The 18,911-nt window shown below is 39.4% G+C and overlaps 1 protein-coding gene across 10 annotated transcripts in view; it reads left to right on the top strand.

The window, feature by feature from the left end:
• Positions 1–18,911, top strand: part of LOC110832919 (glutamate receptor ionotropic, kainate 2-like) — a 149,198-nt gene that overhangs the window by 78,488 nt on the left and 51,799 nt on the right. For 4 of the 10 annotated variants that reach the window (XM_087345024.1, XM_087345029.1, XM_087345027.1 and 1 more), the window contains 6 exons: positions 3,134–3,286; positions 7,090–7,293; positions 10,103–10,306; positions 11,760–11,963; positions 14,962–15,066; positions 18,168–18,425. In XM_087345024.1, coding sequence (XP_087201150.1) covers positions 3,134–3,286; positions 7,090–7,293; positions 10,103–10,306; positions 11,760–11,963; positions 14,962–15,066; positions 18,168–18,425 — 1,128 coding nt within the window. The remainder of the gene's footprint in view (positions 1–3,133; positions 3,287–7,089; positions 7,294–10,102; positions 10,307–11,759; positions 11,964–14,961; positions 15,067–18,167; positions 18,426–18,911) is intronic. The other 6 variants (XM_087345031.1, XM_087345025.1, XM_087345026.1 and 3 more) reach the window with 5 other exon arrangements.

The raw sequence follows: 18,911 nt of genomic DNA, 5'->3' as shown, positions 1-18,911 counted from the left end.
TTGATGTTAATCAGCGCGTTTCGGGTATTGCAAACCACCTTCGGTTCCCATTGCTTAAACTCTGGTTCTCATTGACATGTGGCCAACTCCTGGATATATTGTTACTATTCACTGAAACTCAGGCTATAAGTAAGAAGCACGGCTTCCTCATCGCTCTGATGATGGAGGCAGCAAGTACCTCTGAAACGTCTTTAAACATGTTCCAGACTGCACGGAACTACAGCACACAAGACCGCCATCTTAATGTCCTAAGTCATTTGTTTTACCGGAAGTCGTCATATGTTTCCCGTGTCATATCCCATCCCAGTCTCCGAAGTAACTTAAAGTTTAAACTAAAAACACCTGCCGCCTCGTGCCATCATAACCTGCCAAGTTTGTATACAACAGGTCTTTTAAAATCCCCTCTTACGATGCAGTAATTAAGAAGGCATCTCCACTTACCATTACTAAGTCTTCCAATCCTTTCCATGAATAACTCCGGAAGTTGCTGGCCTACTTTATATACACACCCGCCCGTATGAAATGGGGTTTCACAATGAACGCCCGTGCGAACTGAGCCAGAGAAAATGGTTGACGCAACATCACAATCTCTCTGCCATGAGAATTGTTTCAAATTCATTCCCCTTTTGTAACATCATAAACTTTATAATTGCATTATGCTTCAAATATCTAAACGGAATGCCACAGAATTTTCCCTATTGTTAAAAGGTAATAGGCTAGGGGTAGTGGGATAGTCCAATGTAGAAATTACAGCTTTAAATAACAATAGCATTAATTCTGAAATTGTACTGCCTTTGCACAGTCTGTGCCTTGAATCGTGTGACAAACTTGAGGATGTTATTGTATTTTGAGTAGATAATGTTCTATCTTCATAAAGCGTTACTCCCCTGCGGGCATTTAACTATTTCCGGATTCTGCACCACTTTCACGTTTAACCCCGCCCTAGTGAACACCTCTCACCCTTTACCCCACTACTCTTACCTTCACCCTAGTTGACAAAACTAAACTATCCTGCCATACATTTCACAAGCTCCTGGCTGAGGTTGGTTTAACTACGTCACGTGATTAGCTGATGACACGTGCGAAATTAAATGCAATAAATATAACTTTCACAGTAGTGATGTGTCCCACTGCATGGTGGGTAAGAGGAGGTTCAATGAAATTCTGAAGAGGCATTTACAAAGTTCTTCCATGATTTAATTTATACTCTGATGATGTCGCTTGTAATTTCTTGTAAAATTTATAAATGTGTAGTCTTCCGCTCTGGGACATAATTTTACGAGAAGTTGTACTTGTAAACTGTAGTGTACAGCTGATATGGTGCAGACTGTGGGCAAAGAACTTTCGTTGTAAACTGGTTGGTGATTTATTTTTTCTGTGCTGGAGTCTTGCCGGAGCTGTGTGGTAGATAATTCACGAGGGAACAACTCGTTCTTTTTCACTGAGCTGATAGTTCCCAGTTCCGAGGAGGGAGTCGTTCCTTTGGAACGACTCCATGAGCTACCCATCACTAACTGATGTATGGTAAAATATTTTACCTACGTACATTGAACGGTTTAACGGTTGATAGTCGGACATATAATGATATGGCTTTTTTACCTGTAATGACTCATAATAACATCCTAAAGTTTGGCATGCGTTTTATGTGAACATTTTGTATGACAGCGCACAAAATGGGATGAAATATTTCATCACAGTTACTTGTGGGGAAAGTGAGCGTACAAGAACTCTCGTCAGGTGCACTGTTATCCGACAGTGATTGAATGTAATCGTGAAGGATGTTGAAGAGGAATGAAAATTTAGAAGAAGTAAAGAAATATAAAATATCTTCTGCAGCTGGAACAGTAAAGACACACTACTGTGCCATTTTTTATAATTTGAAACAAAGCTGTCGTTAAATCAGACTAACGCATTAGTAGAAAGGACCTCTCGATTGTGGCCTTCTGGGTTGTCACGCTATGTAGAATTATAAGTGGAACGTGTCGCCTCTATCTTTGGTGTTGATAAGGTACTCAACCGACGTTTCATAACAACGCTGGGTGGTTCCATGTCTAGCTGAGGCGTTCAACAGGAACAATAACAGAATCAATCACCCGGGTCGTTTGATTTAAAAACTTTGAGAGTTTTTTTACCGAATGGAATGAGTTTGAAGTTGTGAGTATTATTTTAAAAGTATAAAGTCATTTTTTCTCACTCTATAATTAGGCCGTAAAATTAATAACTTACGTACTCAAACTACATGACATTTATTCTGTGACAGGTAACTTATGTGGCGTTACCACAAACGTCACACGTGTATAATACATATGAAATCTCGACATTGTAACAGAGTGTAACTTCCCGTAAATTTACTTTCTGAGAATAAAGTGAGGCCTCTTCTGAATTTAATGCATCTACGTTTTCCCGACAGGAAGAACAGTTGACTGCCGTGAGCTGTTGGAGCAGTCTTGAACTTAGGGCCTACAAAATGTACATACTCGAAGCCAAGGGTCAGTGCTAATGTGTAGAGAATTGACGTTTCCAGGGACTAAATATGAGTAAAATTTAGGGCTAATTTGACATTTTGTAATAATTCTGTTATTTCCCTAAATTAAGAGTTCAGTGAGCAATTCATACTGAAATGTTATGCTGTATGTTTTTATTCAGTAGGTACCCGGTTCGAATCTCCTTCTCATTATCAGCTGTCCCTGTTGGTTCATTGTGTGATTTTACTCAGCCTCTCACTGCAATTGCTAGGGTAGATTTTAATAGACTACTTCTTCTACTGCTTCCTTTCATATCTCTATCTCATCTCCAAATTACACTGGGCACGATGCAATGTCTGTTATTTATATAGATTCCTTAAGAAATCAAAGAAACCTTAATCAGAAGATGGCTGTCTTATGGGTTGTACCACCGTGTAGTCTGATAAAAATTTACCAACGTTTCGAAGGTTCTTGCTGTCCCCATCATCAGGGCAGTGATCGCCGTGAGAACATAGAAAATCTGCGCAAATATTTTCAGAAAAATCGAACATTTTCTGTCAAAATTAATGTCGCGGTTAGCATTTCGCGTCAGAGCTTCGTAACCTTTTCCCCGGTTGCTGCCTCGCGCATGTCACAGGCCACAATGAAGCCATACTACGGTGTTCCAGGCGGAGCCCGCCCTCATGTACGACTCGGTGCACGTGTTCGCTGTCGGTCTGCAGACCCTAGAGCAAAGCCACACTCTTCGTCTTTCCAACGTGAGTTGCGATGAAGAGCTACCCTGGGACGGCGGTCTGAGTCTCATCAACTACATCAACTCGGTAAGAATAGAAAATGATAACTTTTGTGCTCCCAGTGAGGTCACCAGGTCCTCTTAAGTCAGTGGCTGTTGACCTTTCTTTCAACCACGACCTTATTTTTGTAGCCCCTTAAACCCACGAAACCATGCATAAGAAAATGACAATTAAAGAAAGTTTTGATGTTAATTAAAGTTAGTAAAAAATGTGTGTTTATCCGTTTACAAACAATTGCAAAATAATATTGTCTGGGAAGATATAATGTTCATATTTTATTTCTTCATGACTATAACTGCAGCAATAAGACTCAACCGGGAGGCCCCACTTAACCTGGTTTGCGTGCTTTAAATTTTGAAAGAGCATGCTACATTGCGTGGTGACATACTTGTGTAAGAATTATTCGTTGGTTTAGTCCTGGGCGTGTGCTTGATAGGTTTATTATCTTAGTCAAATAAAATTGTTTTTGGATGGGAGATAAAGCAGCACTGTCCGCAGTTAACACGTTGTTCAGCGGCCCCCGCATTAAAATGTTCTTCGCTGAGTTGATTGCGAAGCTGCGAAGTCCAGGAACGCCAATTGTCCTAATTTTGAGTATCATAACAGCATTTGAAGAGACCTTTATGTGTATCTGTGTGACTTTAACATTCGTAAACTAAAGTTTTTTAGTCAACGAATAATCACCTTAGTGATTTTAAATTAAACATGGTGTTCTAGTGAACAGAGTGTGTGAAATGTGATGGATAAAAAACAAAGAATTAGCATCTTTGATTCAATAGCAACGTTTTACTAAACTTGTAAGTAATAATTTGTTTGAGTACATTGTTTCGTCACAGAAATAAGATTATACTGAAATTTGTGGACACGCAGAATTGCAGCAGATTTGTCTCCTCGTCAATTTCGTCACGCGGCCTTAAAAAGGTTCGCCACCCCTGGAATAGTGTTTTTTTTTAATTTTTGACGTTAAGTTACAGTAAGCGTGTCCAGCCTTATAAAATAAGAAAATTAAGAATTTGTGTGTAAAGAATGGGAGGGAGGCCAAACTAAATAACTATTTATGCTTATCAAAGTAATAAAAATGGAGAAATTGTGTAAAACTTAAACTGATCATAAGGGAAGGTTAGGTGGCGTTCTGGCTTCAAGGCATCAGCGTCCATACTTTTGTAGCTTACGTCCGTAAAGTTTGTCCTCCTGCTTCACAAGCATCAGACAATTGCGTTTGCCAACGTTAAAATAAAATGTTCTATTAAATATTCAGCTTTAGTACATTGCTTTGTAATTGTACACTGTTGCTGGTTTCTGGGACATTTGTTGTTATGTAAACTAATAATTAATCAAAAAGGGTTGCGACAAGTGAATGCTAATAGAATTTGCTCTGACCTCCCCACAACCCGTCCGTGAAACTTTGCATCCGTCGGTGCTGTGGACACACGCGTTACTACAATTATTATTGATGTTTCGAAAGTGGAGCACCGGTTGTTGTGACACTGGATACGGGATAAAATATAGGACGCATATTTTTTGGCACTGGTCCTCTAAAACTCTTCTATGGGTTTTAAAATAACACGGGAAGGTTGTGATGTACGGGTTTTTGTGTTTTAATGTGAAAGGGACACTACCTCACACTCCGAACTCTTAAACCGACAATCGAAATGTAAAATTCAGGACCCATTCTGGTGTTCAAAATGGTCACCGTTAAATTCGTGGTACAGTTGACAGCGATGAGAAAGCGACTGACACGCGGCCACCAAAGTTACTGCCGTGTAAACGTCTTTTTTAGATCAACTTGTATAAATCCTTGGTGTCTTTGCGTTGTCATACAACCTTATAATTGGTCAGTCGGCTTCGTGAACGTGTACATTTTGAATCGTCTTTAAATAACCTAAATTTTAGTCTGTTAGCACAATGAAGGTGCACTGTTACGATTCGATATTTATTAACTTAAGATTCATTCAAGATCCATAAACTTGTAGCTTAAAATTTCCTCAGTTGGCTTCATAAACTTGTAGTTTCTAACCGTTGTTGTAATGCCCGCGAGTAATAAAAATTTTATAGGCTGTCGGGAGCTTTCTTACGTGTTTGCATTTTACTGTTGGTAAACTGAAATTACATTCATTCTTATTCATGAAATTAATTTTCGAACAATTTTCACTCTTGATTATATCCTGATTCAAGTCGACAGCCTTTAATAGATTTGTGACGAAAAAGAAGATATGTTAAGATTCAGGACAATTAATCATTAGCTTCGTGACGCGCAGGAGGTGATACGCCAGCTGATGTGTGATAATTAAGGGTAATTACGACGCGTAACTGAATGGCTGTCTTCACATGCCCTGTTCGATCAATCAAGAGACAAGCCCTCAAGACCACAATGCACCGCACAACATCCTCATAGATGTGTCAACGTCAGTTGCAGCGGAAGCCAATTACTGCCTCAAGTGGCTCTGTAACTCAAGTTACAGAGTCATTGTGTGTGCAGAAGTGAAGACAAACAAACAATGAACGCACTTGCCAGCGGCGTTGTATATTTCAGGGTTTAGAGGAATTAGTTCGTGTAAATGCAAAAAGAATTTATTTTTGGTGTGATTGGTGTTCCACAATGACATCTTTATCTTAAATTTTGTATTTGATTTGCTTCATTTTTATAATTCTCAATGTGTTTATGTTTTTCGTTGTTTGTCTTTTCTGTTAACTTGCAGTTTTCTAAGCTAGAAGTGTTTATTTCTTGCTTTCGTGGTATTGGTCTTGATTTATTTTATATCAAATTGCTTCTTTGTCAATCCTGCCCAATTTGTTACATCGTCTTCTCATCTTGTCTTTCAGTTGATGTTCATTTGTTTTAATAATGTGTCCTTGTGTTATTGGGATTACATCAGAATCATGTGGTAGGTTCACCTTTGTAATTAAAAAGTGAACCGATTAGATTGACGTTAGGTACGCCTATACAATATTAACAAGGAAGTATACGAATATAAAATAAAATGTTTAGAACACGTATAGCGTGCAGATGAGATCAGGTACGAAGGAAAATTCCACAATATAGACCAGAGGGAGGCATCAGGAAGACCTCAATACAGGTTGGTAGATGATACTGCGTTCACTACTGGCTAGTCCCACAGCTTGAAGAAAAAGGCTGTCCTTCGTATGAAATTAAGTTTTTGTATCAGTATATCGTGATTTATGTAGGTCTCTCCAGAATTAGTTTCACATTTCTAATGCCGTTGCTCTGTATCTGTACCTCCAGCCATTTGTCTTTCTTTATCTCCTTGATTGTCTCTTGTATCGCAGGGAGAAGCATCTCTTCAGCTGGAATTTATATAGCATCAAGACAGAAGGACGGACGGTCTGATAATCTAAAATGTCAGATAATACAGAAGAACAATGAAAGAGACCCGCAACTCAATTTACGATATTATTAAATTCCGAAGAAAATACAATAAGGCTTCAAATGGAGAAAAAACACAAAAATATTTAACAGTTTGTAAATTTGTAAATGGAAGACCGTGTGGGAATATTTATTATTAAATATACAAAGTACTTCAGTTGGTTTCCATTGGTTCGAAAGTTATGTGTTAGTCCAGTGAACGATTAAATTGGTTTTTACTCTAAATTATAGTAAGAGGGGAAGGAAAGAGGAGAAGGGAGTGGGGGGAAAGAGGTCTTGTGCGCCATCATATCCCCTCCCTCGCCGTACCTCTGCTGATTGACGGTCAACGAAGCTGCTAGTATTTCCGCCTGAAATTTCGGCCGATGATGTGTTCCTAACTCGTTCTATAATCACGTTGTATCTCATTTTATGTAATTCATACCTTATGTTTGGGTGATTCCAGGTGGAGCTAAAGGGACTTACTGGTCCCATTGAATTTAAGGAAGGGCGCAGAATTCAGTTCAAGCTAGACTTGTTGAAGCTGAAGCAACACGCTCTGGTTAAAGTGGGAGAGTGGAGTCCTAACACTGGTGTTAATATCACTGACCGCAGCGCCTTCTTCGACCCCGGCACCATGAACGTCACTTTGATCGTCATCACCATTCCTGTAAGCTACTTCATTACGCCTTACTTATTACAAGAGACTCTCAAACGGCTGTAGATTACGTACCGCTGAAATTACAGCGCATTTTCCGAAAATCGGTGCCCTGTCCTCCCCATATTATTTAGTACAAATAATAGTGTACAAATTTAAACGTTACAACCAAGTCTAAATATTTTTATTTACAATATAAAAACTAACGCCTTTATGTCGTTGAACAAGACTGATTACTCCATTTTAAACATTTTACAATTTATATTATGCATTACTGCGTATTAAATTATTCACGTTCTCGTGATTTCTGAGGAGTGCAGTGGCCCATCGTATCTCGTTTACACCACTCGGCCCCTTGTGGTATCAAATGACGCAGATGGAGGTCCATGCACAAGGAAACTTGATCGAGATTTCCAGTGTTTTTCTCAGTTCTTGTAGACGAATTTCGAGATAATTCCATGGTCACAAAAACACCTATTCGATGCTGAATGACTTTTATAGTTTATAGAGCGATAATATGTAGACCTGTCTTACGTAATTAAAGCATAAAAATCTATTCGGAATGTTAATTTCGTAACTCGGCAGCGTTACTTGTCATTTTTCCTAAAGCTCTTGATTGTGCTAAGTTTCTTAAGGGGAATGCCGCGATGGTACTTTTAAGTGGGTCATTATTACCTTTTTCCAAATCCTTAATCAGTACCGGTGGTACAGTGTCTCTCAAATTGAATAAATGTATCCTACGATTAATCCGGTAGGAAGAAATCTGTTTGTGTCATCCTGTTTCGGCTGAGGTGGATATGTAAAGCAAATTGCAGGTCTCCTTCCAGTTTCTTTCTTCTTTCATTAAAAGAAAATTTATTTGGCACTGTTTCAGACTAAACGCGGTAGAAGTTCTGTACTTGAAAACCCTGTTCAGAAATTAAATTCAGAAGAACAGTAAATATAAACGATTACGAAATCTTTGATTCTATATTATCAGAATCTAAGATTTGTGAGATAGTTTCTAATAGAAACCCACAACTGGTCTTGTTAGTTCTCGCTCGGACATTTACGCGCAATGTGTCGTTTTGTCTTCTTATTGTCCGTCACTACAAAAAAGTGATGAAGAAACTTCCTCCTGTTGGCAGAAGAGTTGCTGATACGAACCCTGGGAATCACCCTCTAGCGCTGTTTTGTAAAATAAAGTTGATCCCCTGCCAAAGAAAACAACTCACTGATACCCTCCTTCCTATTCTGGAGATAGGCTTCTGATTCTTGGCCCAGAAGATGATTTCTGTGTCAGGTTTTCGGGAATTTCTCCCTCCCTTTATGCAAATGCCCAACATACCCTTAAAATATGCCACGTCTCCTTTATTACACGTTATTTAAAAATTACTGTCATCACGTCATTGGATATTGTACGATCTAATCAGTTGAGAAAGCGTCTTTACGTAAATTTAGGAATAATGAGTTGTAAAGGAGTTGCGAGGAGTAAGCATTTTTAAAAACCTGAACGTTCGTGTTATTTGTTGATTTCCGCCATTAAATCCCATTTTGAGTCACTTCAGCCCAGATCCCACGTGGTTCCTGGATTTAACGTCCGTTAGCAAAATTACGTGATTGGTCCAGAATGTGAAGCCTCTCATTCTGCAGTCTTCTTGAATGTGTTTATGTAATTGCAATTCTTATTAAAATACATCAATTCATTATTTATCTATTTATTTTCTAATACGTCATAAAGTAATGTTTGTTATTCCTAATTCGTTGCTTTTTACAGACCACTAAATCAGTAATTCTGACTGATACTTACGCTTTTTTCTTCAGACACTTCTCGTAATAACTTTTGCCCCACTTTCCTTCGACCACAAAATTGGCAATAACTCTTTTCCCATTGAGTTGTTTATTTATCCATTGTTGGTCGTAATATATTTATTTGAAGTGTACGCCATTGTTCATATTTCGTAAGAACGAAGTCCGTAAGTTGACAAACGTAAGAGCATTAACGTGAAAGATCTCTAGGCATTGTGTTTGGGAGAAATGCCATCCTCAAGTAGAAAATTAATTGCCACTTTTAAGCTTTTGAAATGGACTGCACGCAGTAGTCTTTCTGTGTGAATCTCGTCCGCTGTATCATACTCGTAAGAGGTCACGCATTTAATCTTCACAGAAAGATCAGTTGTTCCTTCGAGGTGTTTCGTATCCTTTTTCGTCTGCTACTCCACGTAACGGATTAGCTGATTCTTTGTTCATTTCGAATTTCGACGAATTTACCGGCGATCTTGATCAGTTTTCGGTGTTTTTGGGCTCAGTCCATCCAACAAACAGGTGACTGTAACTTCCCTTGCCACTGTTCATAAACACATCGCATCTCCTTCGAGTTTAATTGAACTTTGTACGTGATAAAAGGTGTCGGTAAGCGATCACTTGACAAACCAATTATGACACACAAATCTGAAACTGTTATTTCATAAATTAGCATTATCAGATCCGAGGCGGTTAGAATGGCGGTAAATTTCTTGACGTCAGGATTTTATCTGATCAGAATTTTGACCGTGTTATCGGCCATGCTCGATGCGATTTTCGTAATTTTTCTCATCTCCAGGAGAATTCCAGGGCAGTGCTTCCTTCCAAATCCTTTGCTGCTGGCACCACTTTTGTTAATATTTTCATCTCAGATTACGCTATATGACCCCTCCGTTTGAAGCAGCATCATCGAATTCTTGATGACTGTAGGTGATCCAACGTTGTTAGAATTAATCCAGAAGTCAGTCAGTTGTAGATGTAGTCCATTGTTATTTGGAGTGCATGGTGACCTTGAATTGGAATAACCGCTATTGTTTAGGAGGTTCCATTTGTGATGATGCATCAAGGGAGAAATTACACCGGAAACTCGCGGTTCTATGGATTCTGTGTGGATCTTCTTCACCGAATATCACAGTACATCGGCTTCGACTACATTTTGGATCTCGCCCCAGATAGGAAATATGGCGCTCAGGACAGTGTCACTGGGGAATGGAATGGCGTAGTGTTACAGCTCATGAAGCATGTAGGTACTCGTCGAAACTTGCTTTGCAATATGTAGATACCACGCACCATCGCCGAACTCATTCTCAGCATTGTAATCAGGTAGGAATCCGTCGCTTCACCGAACCTTCCTGTCACAGAGACCAGGTAGATTATTTGTCTTCCTTTAATTGGTAGGATCTGACATGCGTCTTGGCTGTTGTATTCCTTACTGAAGTACAGAGCTTAGAGCTTTTGTCTCTGGCTGTGTGGCCAGATCATTGGATTGTCCGGAGATCTTTTTACTGGAATAAAATAAAAAGTTTAAGAATCTGTGGCAACACTGCAGACTTCTTATACATTAGTACCCTGTTTGAATCTCAGATGAGCTACCTGTTATTTGTGAGTTTCCTCAGGCTCTTCTAGATAGTATCTTCCTTACGTATGAGCACCTTCCCATCTTTCTCGACCCGTGCAGTTGATACAGCTTCGTTAAATAACGTATGACTCAATTAACTACAATTTGTAACAGTAGGTCTAGTTTTTAATGAAGAATTTAAGTACGGTATGTGTACAAAATTAAGTATTAATTTGTTCTTATTTATATCAAATCTAAAACTTCGAGTTTCGAATTAATGTTCATGTGTATTTATTCCCACTTTTTGTGAGTTATTTTTTGGCTTTATCGTGTTTAATGAATTTTATTTCTACTATTTATTCTTTTACGTCCCACGGATGGATGGTGTGGTGATGTCTTTTTATTCCGGGACTTTCACTTTTTTACTTTGTCCGGAGATAGGGATTAGCTCTATCTAGTGGGCCCAACTGTGTAGGAACCTGAAGACGGAGATAGAGTCCCAGCTCCGAAACGTAGTTTTACGTTTTATATTTACTAGACGATGGATAATATCCAAGGAAATTTTTATTCAAATGTTCTTATTTAGTTAAACAGATTTACAGCTTTTTTGTATTAAATTAGGCACATGTTACTGTTAACCTTTCCCTGTGTAAATGTGTTTACGGAAGCACTTACTATGATTTGTAGACTGTTTAACTAGGATTGATTAGTTTCAGCACTGATCATATATCGACGTATTTAAGTAATGAGATTTATTTATTTGTTTGTTCTTTCTTGTTCTCTGATTTTTTTAATACTTTGCTTGGTTTCATTTATATTTATCCTCTCCTTTCTAAATTATTTTATTTATTTCATAATTTTTTATTCATTTTATCCATCTCTTCCTGTTCAATGCGCATTAAGAAATGTGATTTCAGTTTCTCGCTGTGACGAATACGAAGGTGGCTGTCTTCTGGGTTGTGACGCCGTGTAGTCTGGTAGAAATCTGATGATGGAGGCAGCACGTCTGAAACGTCGGTAAACTTCTACCACACGACGTAAAAACCCACAAGGCATCCATCTTCAGTGTGCTTCTTCACTTTTGCCTGTGGCCGTAGAGCCCGCCAGCTCTTTGCATTGTAGCTAGAAATTCCTGTAGGAGACCCCGTACGTAATGCACCGGGCCCAGGAAAACTTGACTGGCAACTCCAGGTACGAAGGTTTCTGCATCGACCTCCTGAGGGAGATTGCTTCCATGGTGGGCTTCGAGTACCGCATTGAACTGGTCCCAGACGGGAAATATGGTGTCTACGACCTGGATACGGGCGAATGGAATGGCATTGTTCGCCAACTCATGGACAAGGTAGGCGGGAACATTCCATTCGTTTTCTCTTATTAAAGACGCAAAGATTTTTGGATGTTTTGTGTGTGTGTGTGTCTTGAGCGATGTTATATCGACTCCGTAGAATGTTTTGGGCCACACTTTGTTAGCCCACGGCTCGCGGGCCGTATTGGTGCTGCTCCGATACATTATTACATTTTATGATTCCGTGTAATAAATATTTAACGTTAAAACCAAATAAAATAGAACGGAGTTCTTGAGTACTATTATGAAGCAGACTACGTGTACCTGTCACCAACGGTGTAGTCAAAGTTTGTAATACAGAAGACTCCATATTATTCTGGTTGCGGATTAGCAGGGGTCTATCTGGTTTAAATAAAAATAAAAAATTAATTTAGAAAATCTTTTGTAAAAGTTAGCACAATGACATTTTTAACGTATTATCATTGTCGGTTGTTGCTGAAACGTGAAGTTTACGACAATATTGGTAACCGGTGGAATCTTTTTTAGAACATCGTTGCTATGTACTGTGTTAAATTTTATATTAAAATCTTTATGTTATTATTAAATGTTTAAAATTTAAAGTAGTATGTCTGTGTAGTACACCAGTTACCTATACAAAATATGAATTTCCTGAATCCCTGTAAAGTGTTCATGCAAATGAGGCAGTAATTATTTTCCTTTAATAGTGCTGTGATTTATCAAGCATATATGAATGTCGTGCCACGATCCTTGGATGTAGTCAATAAGAGGAAAAATTTAACGAGACAGATCGTCTCTTGCATTCAGTCATCTGATTAAAACATTTCTGTAATACGTCTTCATTTAAATACGTTTATTGTTGATCAGTTAGTTACAGTTTGATTCTTTTATTCGTCTCGTGCATGATAAATCGCAGTAATTTAGTCCCCAGAAAAATCTCATTTGTCTAACCCAGTCCTTATATAATACGATATTTTATCTTGTTGAAAATTGAACGTTTTCTTGCTATCAGCCCTCCTTTCTTTTGATTTCGCCTTTACCCGCCAATGAATGGAGTTTTAAAAATTTACAACCCTAAGAAAATCAATATATCGTAGTAAACACTACGTCTCATTCCGAAAGTCCCCACTTCGAATATTGTCGTGGAGAGATCTAGAATCCGGAATCGTTGGATCTCCTTGGCGCCTAGTATTCTCCGACTTATGTCTGTTAATGCGTGGCTTCTAAAACGTCGATAAACTTCTACCAGACTACACGGAACTTCCTATAAACGTGATTATCTTTTCCCTTCCTGTGATCTGCCACTCGCTGTTTACACGAAGCCAGACAGCATGCATTTGCGACATCTATCCGCAGCGAAGTAGTTACTTGAACAAAATACACGCTGGTCACGGAAGATGTCGCTAGATGCCAAGACTCTCTCATAAGAACCAATCAGGACGCAGTTGTGAATTGTTTCCGAGCATAGAAGGTTCATCTATAATGGCTATAGACTGTGTTTACCTCACCTCTCCGCATAGTTACATCAGGTAGGGTTGTTCATCTACGTGATTCCGCCCAAAAGGATGGAATATCGTTTTTGAGTGCATGCTATGACTTGCGGCTAGCGCTCCATACAAAATTTTGTTCAGAATCCTTTTCAGAGTTAAACTACAAAGATGAGATTTCAGGTTCTAACGGCAATTAGTATGAATATGGTTTTCTGCGATGTTGCACCGTGTAGTCCGGCAGATACTGACCGACGTTTCAGATGTGCTTCCTGCCTCCATCATCAGGGTCATCGCAAGGGCGATGGACGTTGAATATCTGTGTAGAAGAAACACGGTCTTTAAACATTCCAAGACTCAAATCAAATTCATATTTTCAAAGGAACCACCACTGAGCGAAGACCTAGATGTTTAAGGCAACTATAATTTTAGCCTTTGTAGAATATTTATGTGTATTTGTAAAATTAAACACGCTTTATCAATATATCAGTTTATATATCAGCAAATGACACGACAGAAACGAATAATGAATTGATAAGCTGTCAAGCGTACTTTATGGTGCTATACCAATATTTGCTTTTAGGAATTACAGAAAACCACGTAAAATTTCAAACTTTTCGATGATAATCCATAATTCTAATCCGATGCAGCCCGGATATAAAGCAATTGTGTTAATACTTAATTGTGACGTTTGGTAGCTACATCGGTTGAATTCGCCGACTACGGAGTTTAAGAACATAGGTGGCAGTGTATTCTGCACTCTGAAAGTCCTGCAGTATAAGTATAAAACTTTATAGGTTTCGTATAAACCAAATTTTCAGTTGGTTCATTAGCAAAGTGTTGCCGGCACTCCCGATGGGGTTATCTGACGTGCCTTACTCTCTGCAAGCTAATGAACTTTTGAACACGATTTAATGAACGCAAATTGAATTTCGAGCGTCTCTCCTTGAAGCAGAAAGACTGAAAACGAATGCATGTGTTCATACACGTATTTCATTGCGAAATTCAACAAACACGACCTCCGGATACGGTCATACGATTGGATTGGTTGAACTAGTAACGTCGTTGATGCTTTCATGATTAATGTCTAAACGACTCAAGTGCAGAAAGCCTTATATGACACACACTACAAATGAATTTTAGTTTTAAAAACAAGCATTAAATTCGGTTTTTCATGACAGCCTGAAATCTCGCCTGCTTTATCATCACTTACATAACATCGGACAACGCTCCTGTTACTCGTTTATACAGTCAAAACGGAAAAAAGAAATACTTCTATAGTCAGCACACGGCGACAAATCTGAAGATGGCTGTCTTCTTGGATGTTACGCCGTAGACGTTCTCGTGGGCTTATTCAGTCCCTTCACACGAATGCTGGGATAGCGCCTTAAAATAAGCACGGGCCCTTCCATATTCACCCTTTTCAATTCATCACTCATACAGTCATATTATTCTATAATAAATAATATTCTGTTTAAAATCGTCGTTAAATGGCCAAGAACCAAGGCTGTACCCATAAGAAGCACATGTCATGTTTCTCTGCCTTTCAGAAAGCTGACCTGGCAGTGGGATCAATGACTATCAACTACGCCCGGGAGAGTGTTATTGACTTCACGAAACCATTCATGAATCTTGGCATCAGTATCCTGTTTAAGGTAACAGTCAACTGATGTGTTCTTGAAACGAGCCTTCCCAGTAAGGGCTTTGAGCAAACAGTTTTTTTTATAGTAAAGAAGCCAAACAAGTCAGTGCATGAACGCCTTTCATTACTGGAAAATAAAAACTATCTTAAATCCACATTAGGCCTCTGCATGTACAGGTTATATATAAATTATCTTTACAACTTTACTCGTGAATATAACCTTTTTGAAAAAACATAGACACACTGAGCGTCATCTGTGAGAGAAACTCTCAAAGTTTTTTTCTAAACATTACACGCATTCAACATGACCACCATTTGTCACGCGTACAATGTCTAAACGATATTCATGTACACTGCAGCATGTCAGCTGCAATTTTGTCCTTCAAATCGTCCTCCTCGGCAACCGGAGTTCGGTACACACAGTATTTTACGTACCCCGTAAGAAAAAACACAGGGTATGATATCCAGTGATTTGGCCGACCAAGAGATGGGACCAGCATCGGTTTAGGAAATACTAATTAAGAGACGCACACACAGTCAAGCTCCAGAGTAGTGGTGCTAGTAGAACACGGCAGGCAGCACTTCTTGTAACAGTGGATAGACAATTTTTTCCATCATATTCGGGTAACTGTTCGATGTCACAGTCACTTCGGGAAAGAAAAAGGGTCCGATATTGCAACAGTCCACACCACACATTAACTTTCGGGTTGTGTCTAATGTGCTCCAATGAAGAAAGACTGTGTTCTGATCACCCAGATGTGTCCGTTCTGTTTGTTTACATACCCTGAAAAGTAGAATGTAGCTTCGTCATGACTTTCCTCAAGAATTCGTTGTATTCGTTCACTTTATCGAGTATGGTCACTGAAAATTTCTTAGGGGCTACCCTTATCATCTGGCGTAATTGCCTGCACTACTTGCAACTTCCAAGCAAAAATACAAAAAAGTTTACGTAACACCTGATGGGTTCGCCACGGTGGTCTAGCGGTCAGAACACTAGCCTTGTAAGCCTGGGGTCCCGGGTTCAATTCCCGGTGGTGCTCAAATTTATAACTTGTGTTGGGCAAGGCCGTGGTCTAGGCATCACGGAGTTTTCCTCCGGGGGCTTCCCCGGTTTCTCCGTGGCATCCCAACAATTACTCCACTCACACACAGAAGAAGGCAATGGCAAACCACTTCTGATCATCTCTGCCAAGAATGTATATATGTATGAGCAGGTCCCTGACAACCTGAAGAGGTTGGAAGGATCCTGTTCATAATATATGGACCTGTCGTCAGACAGAACACTACAAATAAAAAAAAACACCTGATGCACTGTCAACTGCGGTAGACATTTGCAACTCACGTGCTGTAGCTCGTTTCGACTTATGTGAACTGCGGACAAAGATCCTGCCTATCCTTTCGACATTTTCCTCAGACGCACGGGGACTCCCTGTACCTTTCTTGTGTAAAACTCTTCCGGTCTCCTTAAACTGTTTGTACAAGGCACGTGTCGATGGTCTTGACTGGTGGTGTCTTTTGATGCGTTGTCCTGAACCGTCTTTGGACCAGTGTAACCGAGTTCGTTTCGATAAACCACTCCACACAGTACACCTTCTGCAGGACCACGGCGATTGTTGTAATTCACAAAGATGGGTGTAGTGCAGTGTAAAACAACGGGTGCTACCATCTACCGGAACTCTGTGAAACTCAGAGAGTTTGTCTCGCAGATGACGCGTAAACAGTAAAATAATGTGTGTGACTGATGAACAGTGGCGGCTCGTGAGTCTGAGCAGTGGTAGTGCTGCGCAAGGGGGAAAACTCAGAATACAGAAACCAGTCTAAAACACTGCAGCTCCGATACGCGCTGTAACAGTGAACTGCCCCTCACTTTACCGCCCGTCGCGCTATCTACTTTTGATCGGCTAGCCGCGCTGAAATCCTTGCAGCCTCGCATTCCTCGCCCGCGGACTTACTGTCAGTTCAGTCGATTAGTGGGTAATGACAACGTAAGGGGAAATATTAAAATAATGATATAGAAGAAATAAAGTGTTACAAATTATATAAACACAAATAATAATTTTTTTCAATTTTTGAAAAATTATAGGATGTGCTGCAGGTCTTATGGACGGGCCGCCACTGCTGATAAAGTTTCTTTATTTCATAAAATGTTATGTGTCTGTCGAACCAGACATCTGCTACATTCTTTACACTACCTGGTACATTTGTTAATGTAGAACTTAGAGGCTGTTAATGATTTGCTAAACACTTTGAGAGGTAGTCAGCCATACTAAGCAGCAGATTTGTGCGAATGGAAAGTTACGTGGTGGAATGCCTCAAAACACTGGAGTGATTTCTATTGGAATTTGCAAAATTGTTATGATGTGTTTCAAAACGTTTTTAAATAAATTATACTTCTGTTCAAAATGGAAAAAATAATAGAAGAATAAGAACTTTTATTCTAGACATTTATAAGTGTGGTGAGTATTTTGCAGTATATAAGGAAAATCAATTTCTCACTCCAGTTGTTGTTAATGGTGGGGGTGTTGAGATGAATAAGTTTCCCTGCTCCTGTGTAGTTTGACATTTGTAATATGATCAGCTTTAAAAGTAGATTTTCATCAGCAGTAAATTAACTTGAAGGCCAGTGAAGATTACAGAATATGTATATCATTGATGTTAAAGTGGGGACATGAATCCTGTCTTTAAACACGTGACAAAAAGTTACCAATGATTAAAATAATATACTGCATGGTTGTCTAAGAAGTTATAAATTTCATATTTTAATACTTTCATGGTTAAATTATTAAAGCATCTTTTGTTTGACACTAATATGTTTGGTACTTCCAGCATATTGGGGAAAGCAAAGTGTAATACAATATGGAAGAAATGAGGGGATATTGGAAAGGAGCTGGGATACTTTGCAGATGTTGGTGCTATCATTGAGAATTGGGATGATGGGAGAGTGTAGGGTTGATTTTAATGTATCAGGTATTTTTAACATGTTGGCATGAAAATAATATGTTTGGCTAATAAGAGCAAGTTAAAATAATGGGTGAGTGTGTGGTTCATTTTAACATGTTGGGTTGTTCTTAGTGTTAGAATTTTGGTAAGTATTGTGATAATGGGTGAGTGCAGGTGCCAACAGACAAAGAGTCAACATTCTTCACCTTCATGGACCCGCTGGGGTTGGAGATTTGGATGCTGGTGATGGCTGCTTTCTCTGTGGCCTGCTTCACTCTATTTGCCCTGGCACGCTTCTCCCCTTATGAGTGGCGAAACCCACGCCCATGGCTTCCCAGGCCGGACTATCTCGTCAACCAGTTTTCACTTGCCAACAGTTTCTGGTTCATCACCGGCACCTTATTGCGGCAGGGTTCCGGCGTCAACCCCAAGGTAGCTCATCCCATCCTTTCCTTATTAGAAGACTGACATCAAACCTGAAAGTAGCCTCAGTAACCCCTCCTCTTTCTGACAGGACTTAGGCATTGATTCCAAGTGATGTGTTTACTTTTCATCTGATATCAAGATTGTTCCTCAGTATCCTGTATATGAACTCCAAGTTAATCCCACCTTGCCCTTCAAACACATTAGAGGAAACAGTTGCAGCCTATTTTAAGGGATTATACAAGCATTTGCCTGGAAGAACTGCAGAATATCATGAAAACGTTCAGCTGAGATAGCCAGATTCCAGGACAAATATCTATCCCAAGACTTTCCAGTTATGAAAGTGGAGTGGCAACCATTCAAGTACTGCATGAGATGCTCTTTCCCTGTATCTGGTGCGATTAAAAAAAATTACACTTTCTGCTTCTCCCTTGTCCTGTTGAGTTCTACATGAAGGTAACTTAGCCCCTCAATTGTGCTTTCTTTCTTCACAGT

The sequence above is a fragment of the Zootermopsis nevadensis genome, unplaced genomic scaffold (assembly GCF_977971745.1).
Source record: "Zootermopsis nevadensis isolate Lab colony 2312 unplaced genomic scaffold, Znev_1.0 Znev_ptg000008l, whole genome shotgun sequence".
In the NCBI taxonomy this organism is placed as follows: Eukaryota; Metazoa; Arthropoda; class Insecta; order Blattodea; family Termopsidae; genus Zootermopsis; species Zootermopsis nevadensis.
This window is presented reverse-complemented; position numbering and strand designations above follow the sequence as displayed.